The sequence below is a fragment of the Merops nubicus genome, unplaced genomic scaffold (genome assembly GCF_000691845.1).
Source record: "Merops nubicus isolate BGI_N331 unplaced genomic scaffold, ASM69184v1 scaffold35574, whole genome shotgun sequence".
Taxonomy (NCBI): Eukaryota; Metazoa; Chordata; class Aves; order Coraciiformes; family Meropidae; genus Merops; species Merops nubicus.
This window is the reverse complement of record NW_008603010.1, coordinates 400-23,356: the sequence shown is the minus strand read 5'-3', so window position 1 is coordinate 23,356 and position 22,957 is coordinate 400. Positions and strand designations below refer to the sequence as shown.

At 34.3% G+C, this 22,957-nt stretch overlaps 1 protein-coding gene across 1 annotated transcript; it reads right to left on the bottom strand.

Annotated features, from left to right (window-relative positions):
* Window positions 1-5,804: 5,804 nt before the first annotated feature.
* On the bottom strand, window positions 5,805-22,420 carry LOC103771239 (E3 ubiquitin-protein ligase UBR3-like; the record flags this gene model as incomplete). Its single annotated transcript, XM_008938529.1, has 10 exons — window positions 5,805-5,893; window positions 9,348-9,808; window positions 11,503-11,673; window positions 12,138-12,242; window positions 14,405-14,546; window positions 15,848-15,944; window positions 19,233-19,367; window positions 21,329-21,462; window positions 22,159-22,211; window positions 22,292-22,420. Coding segments are annotated over 10 exons (1,516 nt in total), but the record flags the coding sequence as incomplete, so codon positions are not given.
* Between the last annotated feature and the right edge of the window lie 537 nt (window positions 22,421-22,957).

Sequence of the window (22,957 nt, the reverse complement as noted above, 5' to 3'; positions counted from 1 at the left end):
AATCCAACAAAACAACTCAAACAAAAAAAACCCAGTTATTTTTGAATGGATTGTGATAAACCTTGATTACTGGTTTAAACCAGTCATTAGCTTCTTTGGAAGATAAGACACAGACTGTGGTTTGTTTGATAGGGTACATTTTGGCAGCATAGCTCCTGGTGTGAAAATATATCAGTGGCAGTCCAGTAAAAAAAAAAGCAAGCTATACATATACGTATGGTCTTAATCTTGTCTTCCTTGACTTCCTGAGTTTTGCCTCTGTGGAGCTCTTGTGAAAGCAACAGACCCTGCCTCACCAGCTCAAAATACTGTTGAAAATGAGCCAAACTCTTTCTTGCAAACCTCTATTCTAAAATATTTCATTACCGCACTGATATTTTTGAATATGATGGTATTAGCATGCCTCCATTCCACTTTCACTTTCAGTTATATATTTCCTGTGTCTCATGGGGAAAAATAAAACCAAACTGCATTTTACAGCAATAGGACTCATAACGCTTAAAATGCCCAGAAACCTGTAGCTCCATGCCTTTTTTTTTTTTACTCCTATTTTCTCCATTTCACGTAAACAAAATTACAGAATTGCTTTGTTGTCCACAACCACTTGTGAAGCATTTATTAAAAATGACTGGAGTTGTGATGACATTTTAATTAATTTGATTTAGAAAATACAAGTCCTTAGCATTTTTTTAAGCACGAGCTAACATCTCCCAGCTTGCAGTATGCAATTATAAAAAGACAGCTTAACAAAAATTATTTTAATATTCTTTCCTATTAATGAAAAATCTTTACAAACAAACATACATAATGTTGTACATACATATATTTAATGTATATATTCATGTACATATGTTACATTTTGTAACATGTACATGTTAACATTAAGATTCCTTCTATTCTGGCTAAAAACCAAATCACCACCAAGAGCCCTCACATGAATGAAGTCACATCAGTGTCAACTAAAAGGTGGAGAATAATCTAAATCTCCTTATTTTGCTTCCAATGGTGCACGTATCTCCAACATTTTTGCTGACACTAGCAGGGTATTTTCATGAAAAACAGCACTTTTGTGTTACATCCCAGAACAATGTTGCCTTACTGAGTGCCAAAGGAATCCTTTGCCAGCTATTTCCTAAAATACTGATCTTGAAGTTTATTGCTCCTCAACCTTTCAAAGAGGTTTTGTATGAGCCTGTAGTTTTATTTTGTGTGAAAACCACTGGCCCCCAAAACAAGGTATCTCAGTCACTCCACTCAAGATTCAGAAAGTAGGTAGTGGCAACAGGAGAGCAAAGACCATCAAGGTGAATTTAGTTGGTAAGCTGAAGGATGGCTTTACTAGCCAGGCAGCAGTCATACAAGCCAGCAAGTATATTTTATGTCAAGCACTCTTTGGAATAAAACCAAGGATGCTTACAGTTTGAAACTCTGACTCTCCAAAGATTTAACCTCATAGATTTCATAGAGACTTGTCCTGGTGATGTCAATTTGTCTAAAGATGGCGCAAATGGGAAATACAAGATAAGACATGTAGTGTTGGTATTAATTGACCAAGTTTCTCTCATGAGTTCTACTTAATGTTTTAACACACCCCACCCCCTTACAGTGGCTTCTAAGACTTCTTTTGTCCACAAGGACAAAGGGATTATTTCAGAAATCAGGATAAATATGAACAGTGTTAAAAACAAAGGTAAAACCAATTTAATCTGCGACAGAAATACATAGCAGTATCATTCCTGTGGGTTTTAAAAAAGTTAATTTAGCTCTTTGTTTAGTTTTGTATCCATAAGAATGAGAAACCTGAAGTTACAACATCCTAGCATTTCCTACCTCATAGGAAATACATATCAGTCCGACAAAACTTTTATCTGTTTTATCCCAAAATGCACTGCTGCCTGAATTCTATTTCATTTCTGCTCTCCAGAGTTAAAGATTCACTCTCATTCTTTCCCCTATCTAGCAAAACCCCAGAACCAAAAGGGTTTTGTAAACACCATAAATATAGTTTACAATCTCTGTTGACTGTAGTCAACATTTTTCGTGTTGTATACACTGTGTCAAGGTGACCCCTCGGCATCAAAGCAACCATTAGTATGCCAACATTCCTTGCCCTGACCTAGCATGTATATTCTCGTGAGATCAGTACCTAATTTATTTTTCTAGCTGGGTTCAGAACAATGAGCATTAGGAAATGTATGTCACCTTGTCTTAAAACTCTGCACTTCTTTTTAACTCTAGCTACATTCACTTGAACGACAAAATTATGTCCTGCCAACATTCAACATCAAAGGAGGGAATCACAAAGGTTGTATCTCATACTTATAACAAGACAGTAAAAAAAAAAAAAAAAAAGTTATCACATTGAGTATTTAAGAGACAGCAAAAGTACTGAAGGATTGCAGGATATCTTAATATTTATAATTCACAAATTTTCAGTAAGATATATTTCATTAAGTAGTTCAGCAGCTTACCTGGAATGGATCATTAAAATTTCTGCTTATAAAACTTAGATATTTACAAATATCACTGTAATTTGTTGAAAGCTATTAACAACTATTAACCTGGAGCATAGGGATTATTTTTGTTCTTATGAATTCACACCCTGAAAGGCGGTGAAGTTTCAAAAATCTCTTGCATGGCGTTCCACATCACAACAGACCACAGCGTTACACAGAAATAAGTGCCCTCAAAACAAATACATAAAAGTAGGTATTACTGGAAGACTAGAAGGCCTATGGAGTTGACACTGTCTGACTACATGACAAAACATTTTTGACTCATGAGACATTCTCCTCAGGTTGTTCTAAAAGTAGCAGATGAGTGCTGTTGAAATACACTTCTTGGCTTTTCTATTTTTTACATTTGTCTTGAAGTCAAACAGCTAAAGACAGCACAGTGGATTCTGGTCTATCCTAGTTCATTAACATAACTGTTTCTAAATTTCACTTAATTACTTCCAGGCAAGCTTGAATGGCAATGTAATTCAGCAGATGTCACTGAATATGAATAGAAAGTAACAGGGGGCACAAATGAAAAGGACTACCTAATCAGAATTTTTTCTATAGTGATTATATGCCAACAATCCCAACAATCAAAGAGGAATGCCTCAAGGGATTAAGAGTGGCTCTTTGCACCTTAATAAACACTTTTGAAACTATTAAGTTTATGGGGGTTTAACAATCTTTAAGCTTCGACTATTCTCTGTTATTCCTAATATCTTCTAGACATTTCTTTTCCGAGTATTTTCAGTCTTATGCACTGTCAAGAGAAAAAGATTATGTAATTTTTTCAGTGCTGTACTCAAAAACAATTACACCATTTCTCACATTTTACTACTGAATCACATTCATGTTTCACAGGGAGCAAATTTTTAAAAGGTGATGATGACAATAATAATATTAAAAATTTGCTCAAATGACACCAATTGAATCAGTACAAAGCCAGGGAGCTGAGGCCTCAGCACTCCTACCCGCTGACAAGATTATTACCGTTACAACCAACAATCCGAATTAAGAAACAAACTTACTGCCAAATTTCTACCTATATTAAAAGTAACAGGTAACAGAGTCTGAAGGTGTGAGAGGGGAATATTTTTAACTTACTGATTTCAGTATGAAAGGATTTTTCTTCTTTTCAGATACACTATTTCAGCACAGCTATTACACAATTCAGGGTAAGACTATTAAAATACTTAGAGTAGATTTGAATTTAATAATTCCAGAAACTACTTTCAGAATTCTTACCGTACCTTGTATTTTAAAATGACAGTAACAAGTTTCTGCAACTTTTTCAGTAAATTTCTGACATACAGAGATTGAATTAGCAGCTGAACAAATTACTTCCACAAAAACAAAACAAACAAACAGAAGAAAACATTCCTGGCAAACAATCTAAGTTTTAAAATAAATCCTAAACACTATAATGGAATATGTACTTCCTCTCTGCAAGCTATTTTAATGCCAGTCAGAACAAAAATGCTAGTTAATACTGGACTATAGTACAAATTCAGTGAATTTCTGTCACAGACTCAGGAAACAGTATGACAACCTAGAAGATACTGAAAAAAGTTAGTGAAAAAGCAAAGCAATTATTCAGCTAACACAATAGAATTTTATTATATTATTGCCAAAAAATGTCTTAATGCAGAACAAATTTATGAAAATGTAGCCTATTAAATTGATTCTATCTACTGCTATGCAAAGCCTGGTATAACAAATGTTACATTTTATGTTGAGATATCTGAAGTTATTAATTGTTTACATACTAAGAAACCAACAATTTAAGTGTCGCATGCCCAAGAACTTTTTAATGCCCAGTCACAAACAAAGACTGAGGTCTGACTGTTACAGAAATTAAGAGTTCTTTTTAATATTCCCAGTCCTTGACACAAACAAATGCTGTATAATTTACTGATGTAACTAGCATTACGCTTCATCCACAAACCAAAGCAGTTACCTTAAAGACAGCTTATAAAACTGAAGCATGGGAGTATTTATGCGTACATATGTATAAATGCAAATACAGCTATGACAGGTAAATACATAGATAGATACATGTGATTTCATATATAAAAACATCAACTTTGAAGTTGTAGTATCAAGAATTCAAAGCATAGGTGACTGCATAATCAGTTTCTCATTTGCTTTCAATTAGCCTTGACTATAAAATGACTTATTTTTTAATAAGTAGAACTACATGCTTCTTCTCTTCCTTACTTCATCAAATTTTAAAAACAGCTACTCCTTTAGTAAGCATGACTGAAACTCATTTTTATCTGTGAACAGTGTTGTACTGCATATCCCCCAGACATAACACCATAAATATAGTCATTAATTTGCTACAGAAATTTCAGTGATTGTTGTATCCAAGACCTTCATAAATTGAAAGGAATAAATAAATATTCTCAGTAATCTGTGAACTGAAGGGAATTTAACAATAGCAAGAAAGACTTTTTCAGTAGTCGAAATACGTCTAGCCAATGCTTAACCTGAAAACTACACAGCAAATATTTGATTGAAAGGGGGGCGGGGGAATTCTGCTTTTTCAGGAGTGCTATTTTTAATGAGGTAATCCAGATGATGAAAATATTTTCCATTCCTCAAACACAAGCAAACTAATCAAGATCATGTGCTTCTAAGCAGTAGAACCTTAAAGAACTTATCCTCAAGAAAAGCAAGAGACAATTCTGTTGTAAAGCCTGTACTTGAGATACCACACAATGGTACCAACTTGTAGCAACTGAGATGAATCTAAAAATCATGCTTTCGTAGAACTATGGAATAAATTTCAAATGCAAAACTTTTATATTATTAACATTTGAGGCCTTATGAAGAAATAAATATTAAAAGATTAAAGGAAATGAAATCTTCACAAGAAAAACTAACTTTAGGATGTTTTATATTAAAAGGTAAATACTTTAAAACATGTCACAAACATTTAATTACTTCATCCACTATGTATAAATTAAAAATAGGAATAAAATCATGCCCTACAAATAATGTGTTCTCTTTTAACTATTTTCAGGCTCATTTAATCTATTCCTTAGCAATCCTGTTCTTTATTATCTGTCCTAGAAAATACAACTGTAAGCATCTTAAGTATTTAATGAACAAGTGGATATAGCAGTGGGATCTGAGGGGAGGGTTTTGTTTGGGGTTTGTGGGTTTTTTTGGGTTGGTTTCTGTTTGGGTTTTTTTGTTGTTTTATTTTTAAACTGAGTAAGAACCCTAATACTAACATGGAAACAAAAAATAAAATCAATTAAAAAAAAAAAAAGGCAATCCATCAACCACACAAAAACTTACCAACATCCATGGCAGTTTCCATGAAGCTTTTCTGCCTTGAGGCAAATTCAGCCAACAATTTCTGTTGCCTTTCTCTAGCCTTCTGCCGTCTGAGTGAAACAAGAAAGGGGGAAATACAAAAACAAACAAAATTAGTATATTTAATGGATTAAAAAAAAATTACTTTATTTTTTCAGGCTGGTTACTGTCACCACCTTCAACAATATAATTCAAAATTTAAGTTCTCTAAATACAAGATTATTTTTCAAGCCTAAAGAAAAGAATCTCTTGCTTTGAAAGCTGAGTTTTTTAATAACAAGGGATTATTGTCTTTTGAGTCTAAAAGACAGGAAAAAAAAAACAACCCTGTCCTAAAATACCCTTCAAAAACCCAAAGGATCTTTAACATATTAGGGCATAGTGTAAGAATCCAAGATGTTATTCTTTAAAGTTATTTTTCTGTTACACAGGGAAGAAAGACTGAAATGTCAACTGTTGTATAAAAAAAAGTGTTCTTATGAGCAACCAATGTTTACAAGTTAACAATAACAATAATAAAAAGGAGCAGCAGCTGATCACTTCAGTTACTTTTGATATCAAGCTTGATGCCAAGGCAAACAATTATGAATAATTTATTTTCTAGCTAAAGCTCCTCACACTGGTTCCTTCTGCCCCATCTCCACCCAAGATACCAGTCATCAACAGCTGTTTTATCTGGACTTAAAGAAGTTTGCTTCTTTAAGAAGCAATCTTCAAGACTGCTTCCAGACTGAAGGCCCTTACCTCCCTGAAGCCAAACTGACTTCACTGACTTTTCCTCACTGTTTAACAGCTCTGGATTCATGAATGGAAGACCTTAGAGACTCATTCTTCTCTGTCCTGCTGTTTAAACTGTATTAGTGACCTGTACAAGGCTGTATGACCAGCTATTCTACAATTTTCCATATATACAATATGGCCAGTATATGCAGTGAGTAAAGGAATGTTGATGGATGTAAAAACATATAAGAAAATAAGACACTGATTTTCCTCTTCCTATGGTACCAAGAAAGGATTTTTTATTTTCACAAGAGTTTACACACAGAAAAAATGTGATAGTGCAAGTGGAAAAACCACACAGAACTCACACCACAGCTGCTCACCATATGGTGTATGCAAAGACCTATGTGGCCCATGGCTGGGGGTTTCACACAGCACCTCCACAGCATAGCTACAGAAGCCCTACCATAGCTACAAACTGCATCAGCACTTACAAGGAATTTTCTTCTCCTGCTCAGAGGTGATTCAGATAGCTAACAAGGGATTTAAAAACATCACTTGGCATCTGACATGCTGATGGGTGAGTCCTCTTCAGTTTCCAATGCTGATTATAACTGTTCTGGCACAAGAACTGGCATGCACAGGCCCAAAACAGCTAATAGACTATAACTTGTTATCCTGAGGTGGCCTACTTAGCAGTCAAAGCTTCTAACTTATTTTCTTAAAGGAACCTTAACATCCCAAATATCTCTGCCCATTCATCTGTCATATTATCCAGCCACAACTTCTCGAAATAGCTTCTATTTACAACAATCCTAAGATTCATTATTCTGAGGATCACACCAGGGCATTCATTAAATCTAGTTTTACTTACTTCTCCTTGGGAATACTCAATATATGCCTTGACTAAAAGCAGAGTGACTGTAAATAGAGGCCTTTAATAAGAAAACGGAAACAAACTCTGACAGATTCAGTACAGCTCCGTAATTTTCTGTGATGGCCCATGGAGTACGACACTGCAACTGAAAAAATACTGCTCGCAACTCAAGCTCTCCTCTAGTTTTGTATTTTGGGTTCTATGGCAAACACCTCATTGCCTGATTGGTGCCAAATTTGTCAGTTTGAAGAAACTCAAAAATGGTGTTCGCTGAATGCTCCCAGTCTGCTTGGTCTTCACCAACACAAAACTGGACTTAAGGGAAAAATGAAAAAAAAAAATTTTAAAAAGTAAATATTGCAGCCTTACTATATAAGCATGGTCAGTCTATGGGATTAGTTATTTCAGTTTTCACACCGTCTATTAATACAGTTCATTGGTCCCCAATACCATTATGGATTAGGGGAGAAGCAGTCACTCAGAAAAAAACCAACGAACTGGAAACACTTATTTTCATCGTTATGTTAGTTTCAGAACTTCACTGAAAACTTAGAAGTACTCACAGCAGATCCTTGAAAATATCACATCCTTCACAGGGGGAAAGGATTTACCTTTCCCTTTCCTACATGAAAACTTACTTGATTCATTGGTTGCTGTGCTTCTCCAGTATATAAACCTAGTGCTACTGAGCACCATAGTAAAGAGTAGGTGACCAGGATGTGGCTATGTTTTATCTAAAGCAGCCATTCAGTCTGGCTTTTTCTGAAAGGCAATTTTACATGCTAAACCTTGACTATTTCTCTCATTTGCTCAACTATTACAAGAGATGCTGCAAATTAAACCATTAACTGGCTGGCTCTATTACATCCCACAAATGCCAATCTCTGTCTTACTCATGCCCTCCAGAGATCTGCATTCCTGTTCCATGTTCTCTTCCTATCAACCCTCAAGACCCCATCCTCCCCATTGAGAACTTCACCAAAAATGGGTTCTTTCATTAGCTGTTCTTCTCTAAGTATTTCAATCCTGACAACCATGTTCTTCCCTAACTTCCCCAGCTTGCCAGCTGGACTCTTCCCATAACAACCATTCACTTGACCTGCCATCTTCCCTTTGCTCACTATCGCATTGACCACAAGGTTTCTCCTTCCAGTCCCAGCCTTGAACCCTGCCCCTGCCAGTCCCAGTTTTCACCTCTGCTTCTCAGTTCTTGCTGCTATCCCTCTAGGCATTTGAACTGGATGATTCCTCCTCTATAGCTCTCACACACCGACGCAACGTTTGTTGAAAGCTGAAAAGAAGCAGCCTCTTTGCATTCAGTTTCAATAGTGCTAGTATTCAAGATTCATTATGCCCCAACCTCGACCCGAAACTGCACCCAGAAAAATTCCAAATCCAGACAGACACCTAGCATGCAGGTTTTCAAGACACATTATAAGAAAATATTAATATATTTTTAAAAAAAGTATAAAAATGTTAAAGATAATTTTAAAATTGAATGTGTCAGAGAAACAAAAAAGGCAGAATCACTAAACCCACATACAGTAAATAAAAATAATCACTGTGTGATGTGCATACGTGAGTGAAAATACAAATTTTAAAAAATTCTAACCCATCTTGAGGTTAAGCCCCAAAAGTTAACACAATCTTAATTCTGCACCTTTGTATGTATGAGTGGTACACATGGCAACATGAAGGGTGAGCTTATATATCACATAAAATCATGGAAGTTTTCTCATTTAAAGATCTAAATTAGCAAGATGCAGGTTATTCCTCACTACCCTTGTAAATCACACATATTCAAAATGGATGGAGACAAAAATTGCAGAATTAAGACATTCTTTGAATAAGAGACCTAGAGCCAGATCAATCAATAGATTCATAACACAGACTGTCCTTTTGTCCCTTTACTTTGTTATTAATGTTACCTTTCTTCTTTATCCAAAGTTTTTTTCTCTGCAGAATTGATCTTTTTCGGTGGTACAGGAGGCGTCACCTTCCTGCATATCTCTTCAATTATACGTTTATTCAATCTGCTCTGCACAGCAGCTTTCAATAAAATTCTTTCTACTGCCGTCATTCCATCACCATGAGAATATCTTGGAATTTCTGAGTGGATTAAAACATCCACATCATCCAGCCACGGAGGATAGTAGGAGTTTTGTTTTCCTGAGAGTTTGTGATGCAATTTAATGAGCAAGGACAGTATGCTCTCCTTGACTTCTAGAATGGCTGTTGTTAGCTGTGGAGTTGCACCAGGTGCTGACCATTTCATTGATGTTTTGGGACGAACAACCTGATTTGCTTCACTGGTGTTCCGATTGATGATCTCCTGAAATTTCTTTCTACGTTCTGCAACCAAACTGAACACTTGAGCTGTCCCTGAGTTCTTGGAAAAAAAAAATTATAATGTTTAGTTTTCAAAAATACAAGTATACACAACATACATTTATAAAACTACTGAAACTATTTTAAGCTAGGAGGAAAAGCACTGAACATTGTAAGTTTCCTCTCCCTTTCAATAACATACTGAAATTTGGTATTACAAAATCCTAAATACCTGTATGTAATATTTTTATATGGATCCATTATAAACAGCTGCCTAAAAAGCCCAGTACAAAATGAAAGTATCATCCACATGGAAACAACTAACAACTGGCTTTCCTCTAGACAAATTTCAAATTCTCTAAGTAATATTTCCTTTCTTTCTCTAGAATACTCATCATTTCAGTATCTTTATGTCATTTGTTAGTCTTTATTAATGCCTACTGAGTACTGTTGCACAATGTAACTCATAATCCTACACAGGTGAACACAGGCGTGCCCATGTGTCCCCATGGGCATTGTCCATTTTGTATGGATTTATAAGCTGAGAGCCAGAAGTCACATGCCCATATTTGCAAGCAGAGCTCACTGCTCAGGGCACATGAGTATAGGAGTGCAGTCACATTAATGACAGAGCTCATTCAGATATTTCTATTCTATGCTACCCGTACATTCAGTCCCAAATTAAGAATACACAGAAGCAACTCGCATGTATGAATCCACAGCAGAAAGATGTTCCCTGAATGTTTCAAACATGAAATTCAGAACACTTTAGCATGCTACCCTTTCCTTCTCAGAAGGCTGGGCAGCCAATATACCAAGTACTTAGAATATAAAAATGGGATTCTGACAATCACCTCACCTACCCTTTTTATGTTTTAACCCGTTTCATATCACCGACTTCAAAGTTTTATCTATTTTTTTTAATATTAACATGCAAAAGAAATACCCTTGTATTTCACTACATCATCTGGCATACAGTTATCTGAAGTGCTATATACAGGAGACACAAACAATCCTGACAGATTATAATATGTACTGGCTATGATTCTTTCATTTACATCTTCATTTTGTTTTCACAAAAATCCAAATAAACTTCCCATTAATCATTTCAAATGCACTTTCAATGTGAGGTTAAGCTTACCCAGATTCAAGTAAGCTAAGACTATTCTATATTATTAAATGTTAGTAATATCTTGGCAAGACAAAATAGGCCTAAACACAAAGCTCAAGCAGTAAACTATCAATAACATTTTATATACAATAAAAAGTTTTTATTCCAAAACACATATTAAAAAGCTAAGGGCGTTTCACTGCCTAATATGACAACCAAGAACATGAAAATAAGCATGAGCCCTGGCAATATGAATTAAAAGAAAATCCAGGAAAATTAGAAGATTTCACTGAATGTTAAGGTGAGCACAATTAAAGCCATGTTGCTAGTTAATTGCTTAGAAGAACAAACTGCACACAGATCTACCTCTCTCTGGAGGCTCTTCCGCCTTGAACTCTGGTAGATTGAAGGCAAAAAAAAGTCATTAAATACATCACTTGGAAGAGAGTATAATTTTAAATAACTTTCTATTTCTGTTTTTGATATTTCTGTTATCAGTACACTTAGGAAAGATCACTGGGGAAAAAAAGGTATCCTAACAATTTCATAAAAAGGTAAAAAAAATAACCCTAACCAAAAAAAAAATCCAAAACAGGCAATAACAAACTAATCTAGCAAGAGGACCAGTATTTATATATACTTACTTGTGATGAAGCTAAGCCAGAACTTGTACTTGCAGGTGGTTCCCTCTTCACCTCTGGTGCAGTTTCTGGTACTCTTACTCGGACATAGTTAATGAAATGACGCATGTTAGAAACCAAGTTACTACCTGGAAACCAACTATCGTGGCAACGCTCTTGTCCACCTGTAGATTCCTAAAATAATAAGAGAAAGTATACTAAGAAACGACACACTTTTTTGTTTATGTGTTACAATAATATATGTTGGAAAACAAACAGTAGGGAAAAAATGTCATATACTTTCATCTACAATCATGAAAATAACAGCTCTTTACATTCAAATTCTCATCAAACACAGTTAAAATTTTGGCTAATTCACATATTTTGGAAGATACAGAACTTTAGCAATAAAATGCTTAGTGATAAAGGCTTCAGTTGAAAAAACTAGAAATTTAAGCAAGTTTTAGATTGAATAATTTTAAATTGTTTTTGCAGCTAATTTCAAGTACTAATTTACACAGTAGTAAAGATCTAACCATGTGTGTTGTCACCTCATATGTACAGAAACTGTTGAAAAACACAACAAGATACCATATGCCACAACAGGATGTAATTTTCTTTTTTTTTTATTTTTTTCAAACAATGGTATTTATTCTTACCTCTTCATCTGACTCTTGTTCTAGAGAATTTTCCAACCCCAGCTCAATCAAATACAAAACCATGCAAAGCACATGTTCTGATAAATTCTGATGATCCATTAGTATCTAGGCAGACAAGCAGACATTCACTTCTTAGAACCTTTTATTTTTGATACGGTCACAATCCCTATTACAAAAAAAAAAAACCTGCCATAAACCTGATGGACATCTCTAACCTAAACTGCAAGGTAAAGGTGCAGGAGTCTCATATGAAGAAGTTCAAGTTGCTACCTATAAGTTTAAGCTCCAAACAAGACCTTCCAGGTAAGCCACAACAGGAGAGGTAGAAAGTCTTGAGCCACGTATGACTTTTGTTGTCTCTCTCCTCCAGTCTCCACTAATTAATCACTGTGCTCACAAGAGCTGTATCATGAGACACAAGTATCAGTTAAAAAGACTAGACAGTCAGAACACCGTAACTCTTGCTACCCTAGTATATTTTTGGTAGACACTGAGTGCCAATTTTACCATTTATAACGATTTTCTTTTTGTTGCGCAGTAACACTTTCAAAGCCCTATCATATGCATAGAAATACAGCTAGAAAAAAAATATTTCCAAAACCAGTGAATTGCCTACTTAAGTTCCTGGAAAATCATCTCTGAAACATCAGCAATATATTTTAAACTTCACTTCTTGTATGACTGAATGCTCCAACAAAATATCTGATTAGTGATTATGCTATAGGATAAAAAAAGTTCCAAGTAGGTCAAGAATAGTAAGAGCAAAAACATCAATATAACTCTCCGAGATCAGTAATTCAACACTACTACAAAGTAAGACAATTTTGGATGTGATGGATCAACAGGAGTATTGCTTTTGAAAGACAGGAAATCATGATTTCACTCAGCCAATTAAGACTTCAATATGCCTAAACTTAAAAAAAAAAGAGCGTTCTGGATAAATACACTTTGTATTCTTCTGGTTTTATTTAATTTTTTCAAAGATGATTTAAGAATTATTTTGAGGTTTAGAAAAAACTAACCTTTGAGCATCACCACAAAAGTAAAATTTAATTTTATGTCTTGCCAGTCAAACAAATTTGTCCCTTAAAATTGTTACTAATTCAAGCTGCAATTTATTTTAATACCAAAGTTCCAGGTAAAGCTGTATAGATACCACTATTATCAGCTACAAGCAAAAAGCTGCACCTAGCTTTCTCTCATTCTTCACATGATCCATAACAATAAGGCTTCACAAGGTCCTAGTCCTATCAGCAATGCCTGGATAACTGGGGACACCAGAAGGTTTACCCTGATTTTAGTTCACAACTATTTTCACAGTCTTTTTTATTTAGAGATAGTAAATAATCTTATCTTTAAACTAACAAACACCCATATCTTTCTTCTAACATAGCTTTCATGCGCTGAGAGGAAGAACCAATGCTACTGAAATGAAAAAGCAGGACAACTTTCCTCTTGAGAATATACTGATTTAAAGAGCAGAAAATGGCAAGAACCTCCAACTTACCAAAAAAGTGGATGAGAAAAATATCTTCAAGTTTTCATTGTAGATAAGTTACCACAGAAATTAGTATTTTTAAAGTGTAGCCTAATAAAGTTTTAAATACAACTTGGTTTGGAATAGGTCAAATTTCTTAAGTAGATACACCCATCAGAAACATCAGAGATAAATTTCTTAGAACAAATAGTCTTACAACAGCTTTTCTAAATTATGTTTGAGCAGCTGATTTAATAAGACTAAATCAAATCTGTGATTACAGAGATTTTTCTTATTAAGAAGGCCACTCAGTATTAAATTAATATGAAAAGCATGTGCAGTTCTACCAGTCAGAATCAAACGCCATGTTGACTAATGCTTCTGAAAAGTCAAAGTCAAAAGTCAAATCATCTAAATGTAGTTTACTGTTCCTTTGTAGGTAGTCCCAAAAGTCGAAGTCTGCCATGAACTGGCAAAATCTCACAAACAGCCAAAACACCACTTAAGTCAACCCATGGAATCAATCACTATGTAATTTCTACCATCCATAAATCTGGTAGAAATGTATTTAGTATTCCAGCTGAAAAAGCAATATGAAATAATCGCTCATGAAATAATGAAAATGGTAGAAAATATCACCCTAGACTTAGAAAACCAAAACAAAAATAAAAACATTATATAAATTGAACCTGACTCCTCTAAATTTTAAAAAAATCATGCTTCTAAGAACTTCTGTTGTAAAAAAAAAAAAGGAAGCATATATTTGACTTAAAAAGAATTATGGCTATACCTTGTAAAGAAGTGTGAAGAGCACGATGTGCAGGGTTTTACAGTGCAAAAGCTTTATAAGACCTTTGTAATTTGGATGTAGTGGCGTTCTTTTCTTGTAAGGAGGCCACGGGTTCCCAGAGAATTTACCACTTTGCTTTAAGCTGTTGAAACAAATGAGACTTATGTTAAACACTGATTACAGATGTAGACATCTGTCCCTGTTATAGATAACTACCCCACATTCTTTTTATTTAGATTGACTTCAGAACTGATAAGCATTTCTAAGCCACTTAATTTATTAAAGCAGCATTCTCAAAATGTGAATGTCTATGCAAACTGACTCCAGTCTTACTTTTTTGTGGATTACCACTGATTTACATGATTTTATAAACTTAAATGAATTGTTAATTCTGCTATGAATTTAATCTATTAACTTAAGAATTCCATTTTCATTCTAAGAAGCGCATAAGAGAGATGTAAAACTTTTCACTTCGCCTAAACCTGTACATTATTCAGACATCCAACACAGAAATCTCTCATCTGTAGGAAGGGATTACAGGCAACACCAGGAAACACTAGATGTAATGAGCTATAGTTGACAGTACCAATGCTGCTGTATCTACAAATTTAATTGTTAAGCAGAACATGGACCCACATTTCTAATAACAGGCTGGAATCCAGTGCAATACACAGCGCAATTATTTAATAGAATACAACTTTGCTCAAAATCACTTACAGTATGTATTTATGATAACCCTTTGACTGAATGAAGTGAGCACCATGGCAGAAGATTATTCCACTAAGTTTATAATAAAGGGTTTTTAAACTTGATTATTTACTCCCAAGATTTGAAATAAAAGACAACCAAATGAAATTAACTGATATAAAAATCTATAAGGGATGGAATGTTAGGGAATTAAGATCACACCATCTTGTTTCTTTGAACTTGAATGTCACAAGCGTTTTCCCCTATATTCAAATCAGAATTTAATTCATGCATGGTTTCTGTCAAGGGTGTATACACAGAAAAAAAGCCCAAACATTGTCTTGAATCTCATTTCAGAGCACAGAGCATTGTCATACTGTGCTCCATGTACCTAAATGTAAAAGAAATAAAACCAGGTAAGACTGCTTTCTTTAATTAATTATCAACTCAAATTTAAACATTAACTTTTGGTTAAGTATTTTATCTGTGATGACATCCACTACTTTGTCTGTGGCACTTGACATGTATTTTTAAACATCCATGGAAGAATAACAGACTAAGCTAACCAACGTCCTGATACTGTCTGTAAATTTATGAACTATTTACTTAAGGACAAATCTGGGGCCTGAAAACATTGATAAAATGACTAGCATTACCAGAAAGTAAAAACAATTAAACAAACAAAAAAAACCAAACACCGACATTGCGTAATGAGCAACAATATCCCGTTACATTCCTAAAAATGCTCCAACTTACAAGGCTGTATATCTGTCCATTGCAGACTGCACGTCTCTACGGTAAACCGTTCGAAGTATTACCATGACAGGGTCAAACTCCTTATCCCAAACTTCACCTGTTGTGTAAAAAGAAGTCATGCGTTAAAACTCTCTTTAAAGACCTTACAACTTGTTAACTTTTTAACTAACTTTAATTACAAAATTTTCTAACTTATTTTCTTCTCCAGCAAAGTATAGCAATATTCATAATTATTAATTCATATAAATTTATAATAATAATACTTACTATACTATTAGTTACTACTACTTATCAAGATGTCAAAATTTCACCAAAAATTCTTTTTAGTTCCAAAATAAAAAATTAGCAGTCTATTAGGACAATAGATCTTTTCCACCAAGAAGCTTTATTTTAGTGTCTTCTATTTTTCTTTTTTGTTACATAATAATTTACAATGTGGGATAAAAGATAGAAAGAAAATCATGTAGTTACAGTAAAACAACAGTTGCAACATATGCTGAGGAAAGGTACAAAATAATAATTGCAGTTTAATTTAAAAAATTTAGCAAATGTATTTATCCATTTTTAAGTATACAAGGGCAGATCCAAAAACATGTTTTCCATATGTTTTGCTCTTTTAATTTCTGAGTACATGTAAGAAAAAGCTTAAATTCTTTTTCATGTGGTACTCAGTGAGCACAAGCCTTCTTGAAAATAGGAAGTAAAGATTGCAGAGCAGTTAGCAGGTAGGTAATATTTAAGTACATTTGAGTCAAATGACTACAAATTTTTTTTCAGTCTCAAAAATGGCCAGGTTTCTCATCAAGCAACATTTGTGATCTATCCTTTACATTCTTTTGTTTTCTAACTAATATCTATGCATTCTTTTGCATCAAAATTTTAGTTCAATGTAGTAGCTCTAAAATACCATCCACAGTGGCTTTTCAGAGCAATCAGAAAAGATTAAACAGACTATAAATGAAGATATCCCGTTTAACTGCTACTTAATTTTTCTAAATATTTACAAGGTATTTAAGAAACAAAAATAAGTTTCCAGCCTAAAGTCAAGGAAGATGTTCATTCTGTTAACTGTTTGGAAGTGTTCAGGTATTATGCGCAGCAATATGAAGGCAAGATTCAATGATCCCACCCAAAGGAGGACAAAATTCAGTGGATACAGAATTTTAGCTCCACCAGCAGGCTAACACAACACTTACAATATTCTTTACAGTTTTCACAGGCCAAAGTCAGCAGCTTTATCATGCTTTTGATAATAATTTCCCCCAGATAAGAAGACAAGTGATCTATACAGCCATAAACCCAGTTAACAGTTCTACATATACCCTCATACACTGTTTAGAGAGAACACATAGCATAGTTTCCGCTACATATGAAATATGATCAAACTTTGTGAAAAAAAATCAACATTTTTTTCTAGACAGTTTACTATGGTAGTCTGAAACACAGACCAATCTTGTTTGGGCTGCTAACACACAATGAGGAAAAATGATTAATCAAGGGAGTCATACAGGGAATACTAGAAATGCTCATCTTTAGCACCCAAATCACAGACAACAGGAAGAATGACGTCCTAGTTTTGGAAGGTTTTTTTGCTTCCTTTTTTGTTTGTTTTTGTTTGTTTCTTTGTTTTGTTTTTTTTTAAACAATGGTTAATGGAAGCAAAATCTGGGCCTTCTGTGATCATAAAGTAGAATCTTTTCCCCCAGCTCCTCTAAACTCAGGGAAGCAAGGTATTACGAGGAATGGATCTCAACATGACTTAAACTGTGACAGGCCACAAACTACAATTCTTAGAAGCTACCAAAATATCACCATCTGTTTTGAGAATCTATATAGTCTTACAAAGATTATAAACACTTAAAAGGCTGTAGTAAACAAGAAAACCATGCTGGCTTCTAGTCCTGCAGAAGCTCTTTCAGTCTTTTATTACTTTAAGAAAAAAGGATTCTGGAAAAGAACTTTTAAGATAAACAATCTATTCCAGAAGCAACCTGTTAAAAAAAAAAAAAAAAAAAAAAAAAAAAAGAATTAATTAATTTGGAGGGAAAGCTGTTTGTAAATAAAAAAAACTGTGAAAAAAAAAAAAAAAAAAAAAAAAAAGAAACAAAACACAAAAACAAATAGCATCAAACTCCATAAAGTGTTATAACTGAAAACACCATAATCCATCTTTTTTTTTTTTTCCCTCTTCACACTATGTTATGGAAAAAGACAAGCATGTCACAAGCTCTAGAATCCTGACATGACATAAGGAAATGCAGTTTACATAACATTAAAAAGAAGTTATTTTAAATACATAGGTGTTAAGCTACCTAATCACACATGAAGGAACCAAAAAAACCCCACGATTCCCAAGACTCTGATTTCATAAAATTATTTCACTGACTGTTAATTTATATAAACGAGCTTCACTGACTTGTCAATCTGCCAGTACAAAAAGTGGCAAACAAGTTAGTACAGTATTAGTGCCCACATTAACAACAACAAAATCCACAAAAGGAGACAGCCTACAAAACAAGCGGTTTCAAATTTGGGTCAAATGAGTCAGACTCCAACCCTGTCAGTTCTCAAGTGATGTACGTGGGAGAGGAAGGAGTTAATCCCTCTTCAGTTTTGCCATGATTTGAAGCACAACCAGCGCACATGGAGCATTTCAGATTCCCGCAGGCTTATCTGCTCAGCAATAGGCAACAATAGCAGAACACTGAGTTCTTAAATTCTCGTTCTCCTTTGAAATACCAATGTTACATTGAGTACAATTTAGATGACAAGCTGGTCAGGGGAAGAAACTTGTTATTTTTTGCGCTGCATGCATTGTAGAATTATAGAATGATATTCTACAACCAGCCAACTATGAACTTCGTTTCAGACCTTCTGGACTGACTGGAAAAAACATTACTTGGGCTACTAAGACAGTTAGGCAGTATGAAAGAAAGAACTATATATCACAATATTTTTTTAATACTCAAAATATGGAGAAATTAAAAGAAAATATCTTCACAACTGACACTTCACTAGTACAAAAAGTTCTAAATTCCATTCAACACACATCAGGTTTTTTTAAATCAAATGCATGATTAAGTGTGCAGATCAGTGAAACACAAATAACAGATTTTCAGTTCCTCATTTTTCACCTTGCTTTCTAAGCATAACTTATTAACACAAAAACCTCATTTTCACTCTAGAACAAAATCAATTTCTTAAAGACTGAAGTCTTTAGCAATGCTCTTAAACATAAGCATTAGAATAATGAAAAAGTCAGGTTTTGTGGTGGTTTTGGGTTGGGTTTTTTAGGGGTTTCGGTGGCAGGGTTTATCATCGCTTGGCAGACTCTTTTTTGTTAAGCACTTTACCACTGAATATAAGAGGACACTGATAACCATACCTTTAGGTGTATACATTCCTTGTTGCATGGAACCTCCAGGTTCAAAAACAGGAGCTTTAAAATCAGCAACTGCTGACAAGACCGATTCAAAGCTTAAGCTTCCTGGAATAATACCACTTTTAGGATTGGGGTTTTCTGGAATGTAATATTTGTGTTAAGGAAAGCAAAGTTAACTTAGTTGCAGGACACAGTATTTTACTTCCCTCTTGACATTTTGAATGAGTCCTTTCAGTCTACATTTTGGCAGTGCTCTGTGTTTACCACAAGAGGTCTGTATGCTCCAGCTGCTACAGAACAGTAACTATTACTGAAGTGAATCAGAGCCTCCTAGCTACAGCATTAAACCCTGAGACAAGCTAATGCCTTGGCTCATGAGGTCTACATTAAATGAGAAATAGAACTACTCTGTAGTGTATATAAAGTTTTTGCACTTGCCTTTATTTTCTAACACTTTGTCTCTCCTCATTGCAAGAATATTTTGCATTTACATCTAGCTGCAGAAAGAGCAAGCAAATAGCTTGGGATCCATACACACAATAAGCAATCCTCCAGGTTGGACTGGCTATTTCTCATTTTTGATAGTGTTACTTAATTGACCTACTGACATTACCCTAAATCACAAGTAACAATTACAGATAATTAACTTCTGCTTAGAGACAAGTGATTGCTTCTATAAATGATTCACTTGTTTTACATAGTAAAATGATTCATTTAAAGTGAATCACATTAAAGTGATTTGCTTATTTTACATATTTAAGTGACTGAGTTACTAGGTCATAACATAATAATTAACAATTCTTATTACATATTTGTAATTCTCAGACTCCTCCTTCCCCAACTTTATAAATTTCTAGTATTTTTGCTCTATGCCTGTTCCTGGATTGCAAGCTCTTTTGGACAACCACCGTAAGTTATTTAATTTGCTTACGCAGCCTAATACACCAATAGCAGTAAAACCTGCATATTTGTACCAGTGGTTTGGGAACACAATCCATGCCACTGCACATAAAGACTTCCTTGAGTTTGCTACCCTCCAGTAAGGCAGAAGTCTACCATAACACATGTATTTCCCTCCAATTTCAAAGCAGCATTCAAAACTGTTGTTATTTGCATTTTTCAGCAAAAGCAAATACCCTGTAGAGTGGTTTCTTCTTATGCTGACATAATATTAGTAATAATCAAAGTCTCAAATACAGATAAAGGCGCTGCTTAGCTAAAATTTCTACATCATTGGAAAACAGACTTTTTCACCTCACACTTAAGACTTCTGTACTGTTAAAAAAAATAAATTTAAAAGATCAGTTTATCATTTTGTATCAAAAATAATTTAAAACTGGTAAAAAGTATTGCATATTTTGTAAGAAAAATCAAAACTGAAGCAAATACCTTTCCCGATAAGTATATGCAAGTACACCTTTAAACCATGTGTATAATTATGGAAGCTGCAAACATGTTGTTCAAGCTTCAATATCCCACTACTATCCAGGTACCTGTCATTCTCATTCGTGCACATTAGTTAATATATTCCAAGGATATGAGATCCAATAACGAACTGTGTGTCCTGTCATTCATACACAGTTGGGCTACCATCTCTGCTCTGAGGATCTCATCATCTGTCATTCCTAGAAGAATATTTTAAAAGCCATTATAATAGCATGATTTGAAAACACACATTCAACATGTATTTGTCATAAAATGCAAATTAAACTTAGTAAAAATGTTAAGTAATTATACAGCACTATAAAAAAGGCAAGAAAGGGGGCAGGGTGCAAATGTTATGAGAAAACACAACCTCAGTCAGAAAAGATAGGTACAAACAAAAACAGCTCTCTTTCTGAAAAAGATAGAGAATTTTCATGCAATCATATACAAAAATCACCCACTTCCATTAAAGCCATTTTTCACTATTTCTAAGTATTATATCTATTTCTAATTCATAAGGAATTAGAATTCAGTAACTGGCAAAAATGAAACCAAATGTTGAATTCTTTAAGTTACTATGTGTCTAATAAGCTCTGTGGTAGCTACTAAACATTAAATATAAATGAACAGGAATGTTATTTACACACAATTACTCCTAAAGCAGTGACTCTTACCTAAATGTAAACGAAGACTTAACAGAAGAACCAAAAACGTTAAGGCTCCTTCCAACATGGACCTTTCGTGCTCTGAATCGAGAACTGTATTTTGGTGCTGTGATGCCATCGTTAACAGATCCACCACCTTAAATCTACATAGCAAAGTGTAAAGTCAGAAACATCACTCTGCAACATTAAAATACCAAAGAACAGTGTACCGATAAACTCGGGATACCATTCACAACAACCCAAAATGAATACAAAATTAAATGCATATAAAGCAATAGTAGACAAACATACATGTAAATCCTCTTTTTTTAAAATTTGGATTTTTATTTAACTATCTGTGGAATATACTGTAGTGATATTTACTTCACATGAAAACATCTTACATTTATGAACATATAAAAAGTAATGCTTTAAGCTGTTTCCAAACCCTGATTTTATTCTATGCAGGAAAGCAGATAATTCTGAGTTTCTTAATATTGCAGTTCTATTTATCTACATCTTCAGGCAAGCATATCCTGAAGGCTTGCATATGAGCATGTGTAAAACCTGCAAAAACCAAAACCTAAAAATGCTCAGAAAGCAAACCTCCAAAGCTCCACTGCTGTACTGTAAATCAAAAGCAAATACTAAAATGGGGGGAAAAAAAGAAAAAAAAAAAATCAAGAATATACCTTGAAATACCTCTTCCAGTAAAGCCCTTAGGTAAGTACTAGTTTTGGCTACACAGATTTGTACCACTGAAGATGTGTATCAGATAAACACACCTTTTCTCTCACATGGCATAAATTAGTCAACAGCTAGCACAATATCGAACAAGAGCATTCATCTTTTAACTGTACCTTTCAAAAACGGATGAAATAAAATAATCTGGGTCCAGCCTTGAGGCACAGACCTGTGGAAAGGGAATAAATTCATTTTATTGAGTGGTTTGTAAATAAGCATTGCCTTGGCTTCTTGGAAAACATAACTTACTTGCAGCAGATAAATGTCAGGATCAATCATTGAATTGCAGAAATGAGACTGCACATAAGTCATGGCTTGTCCTTTAATTTGTAGACCATTTCTAACCCACATGTTGCTGTGAATTTCAGAAAGACTTGCCTGTTCAGGGAAAATAAAATTAAATTAAAAGTTACAAACGTTCAGGGATACTTAGGTATTCAGTTCAAAGTTGGCAGGTCATCAATATATTATCATCCATATACATACATACATACTACACCTTTATATAAAAACATACTTTTTTGTACTAATTTACTTTTGGGGAAAGTTTATGAAACAGACACCATACTTTCACACAAGAGCATATTTCAGACAATGAAAGTGATCAAAGCCAAAGAAGTGATTTATTTATGAATTTATTAAAACCTTGACAAGATTTTCCTCCAAAGATGTAGGCATCATGGTTAAAACAAGTGAGATAAAAAAGCAGTGACTACAAATACTGCTCACTACCACCTATATACAAATAAATACAAATTTGTAAATAAAAAAGTATGTTTCAGGTTGCATCCTTTCTCAAACTCAATTTAAAATACGAAATTTTCAGATTCAGGTTTCTTTGTGAGACGTGATAAATTAGAGTTGTGCAGTGAGCCATGGAATGGGATTCTGGACAACTGTGGGGGCTGAGGCAAG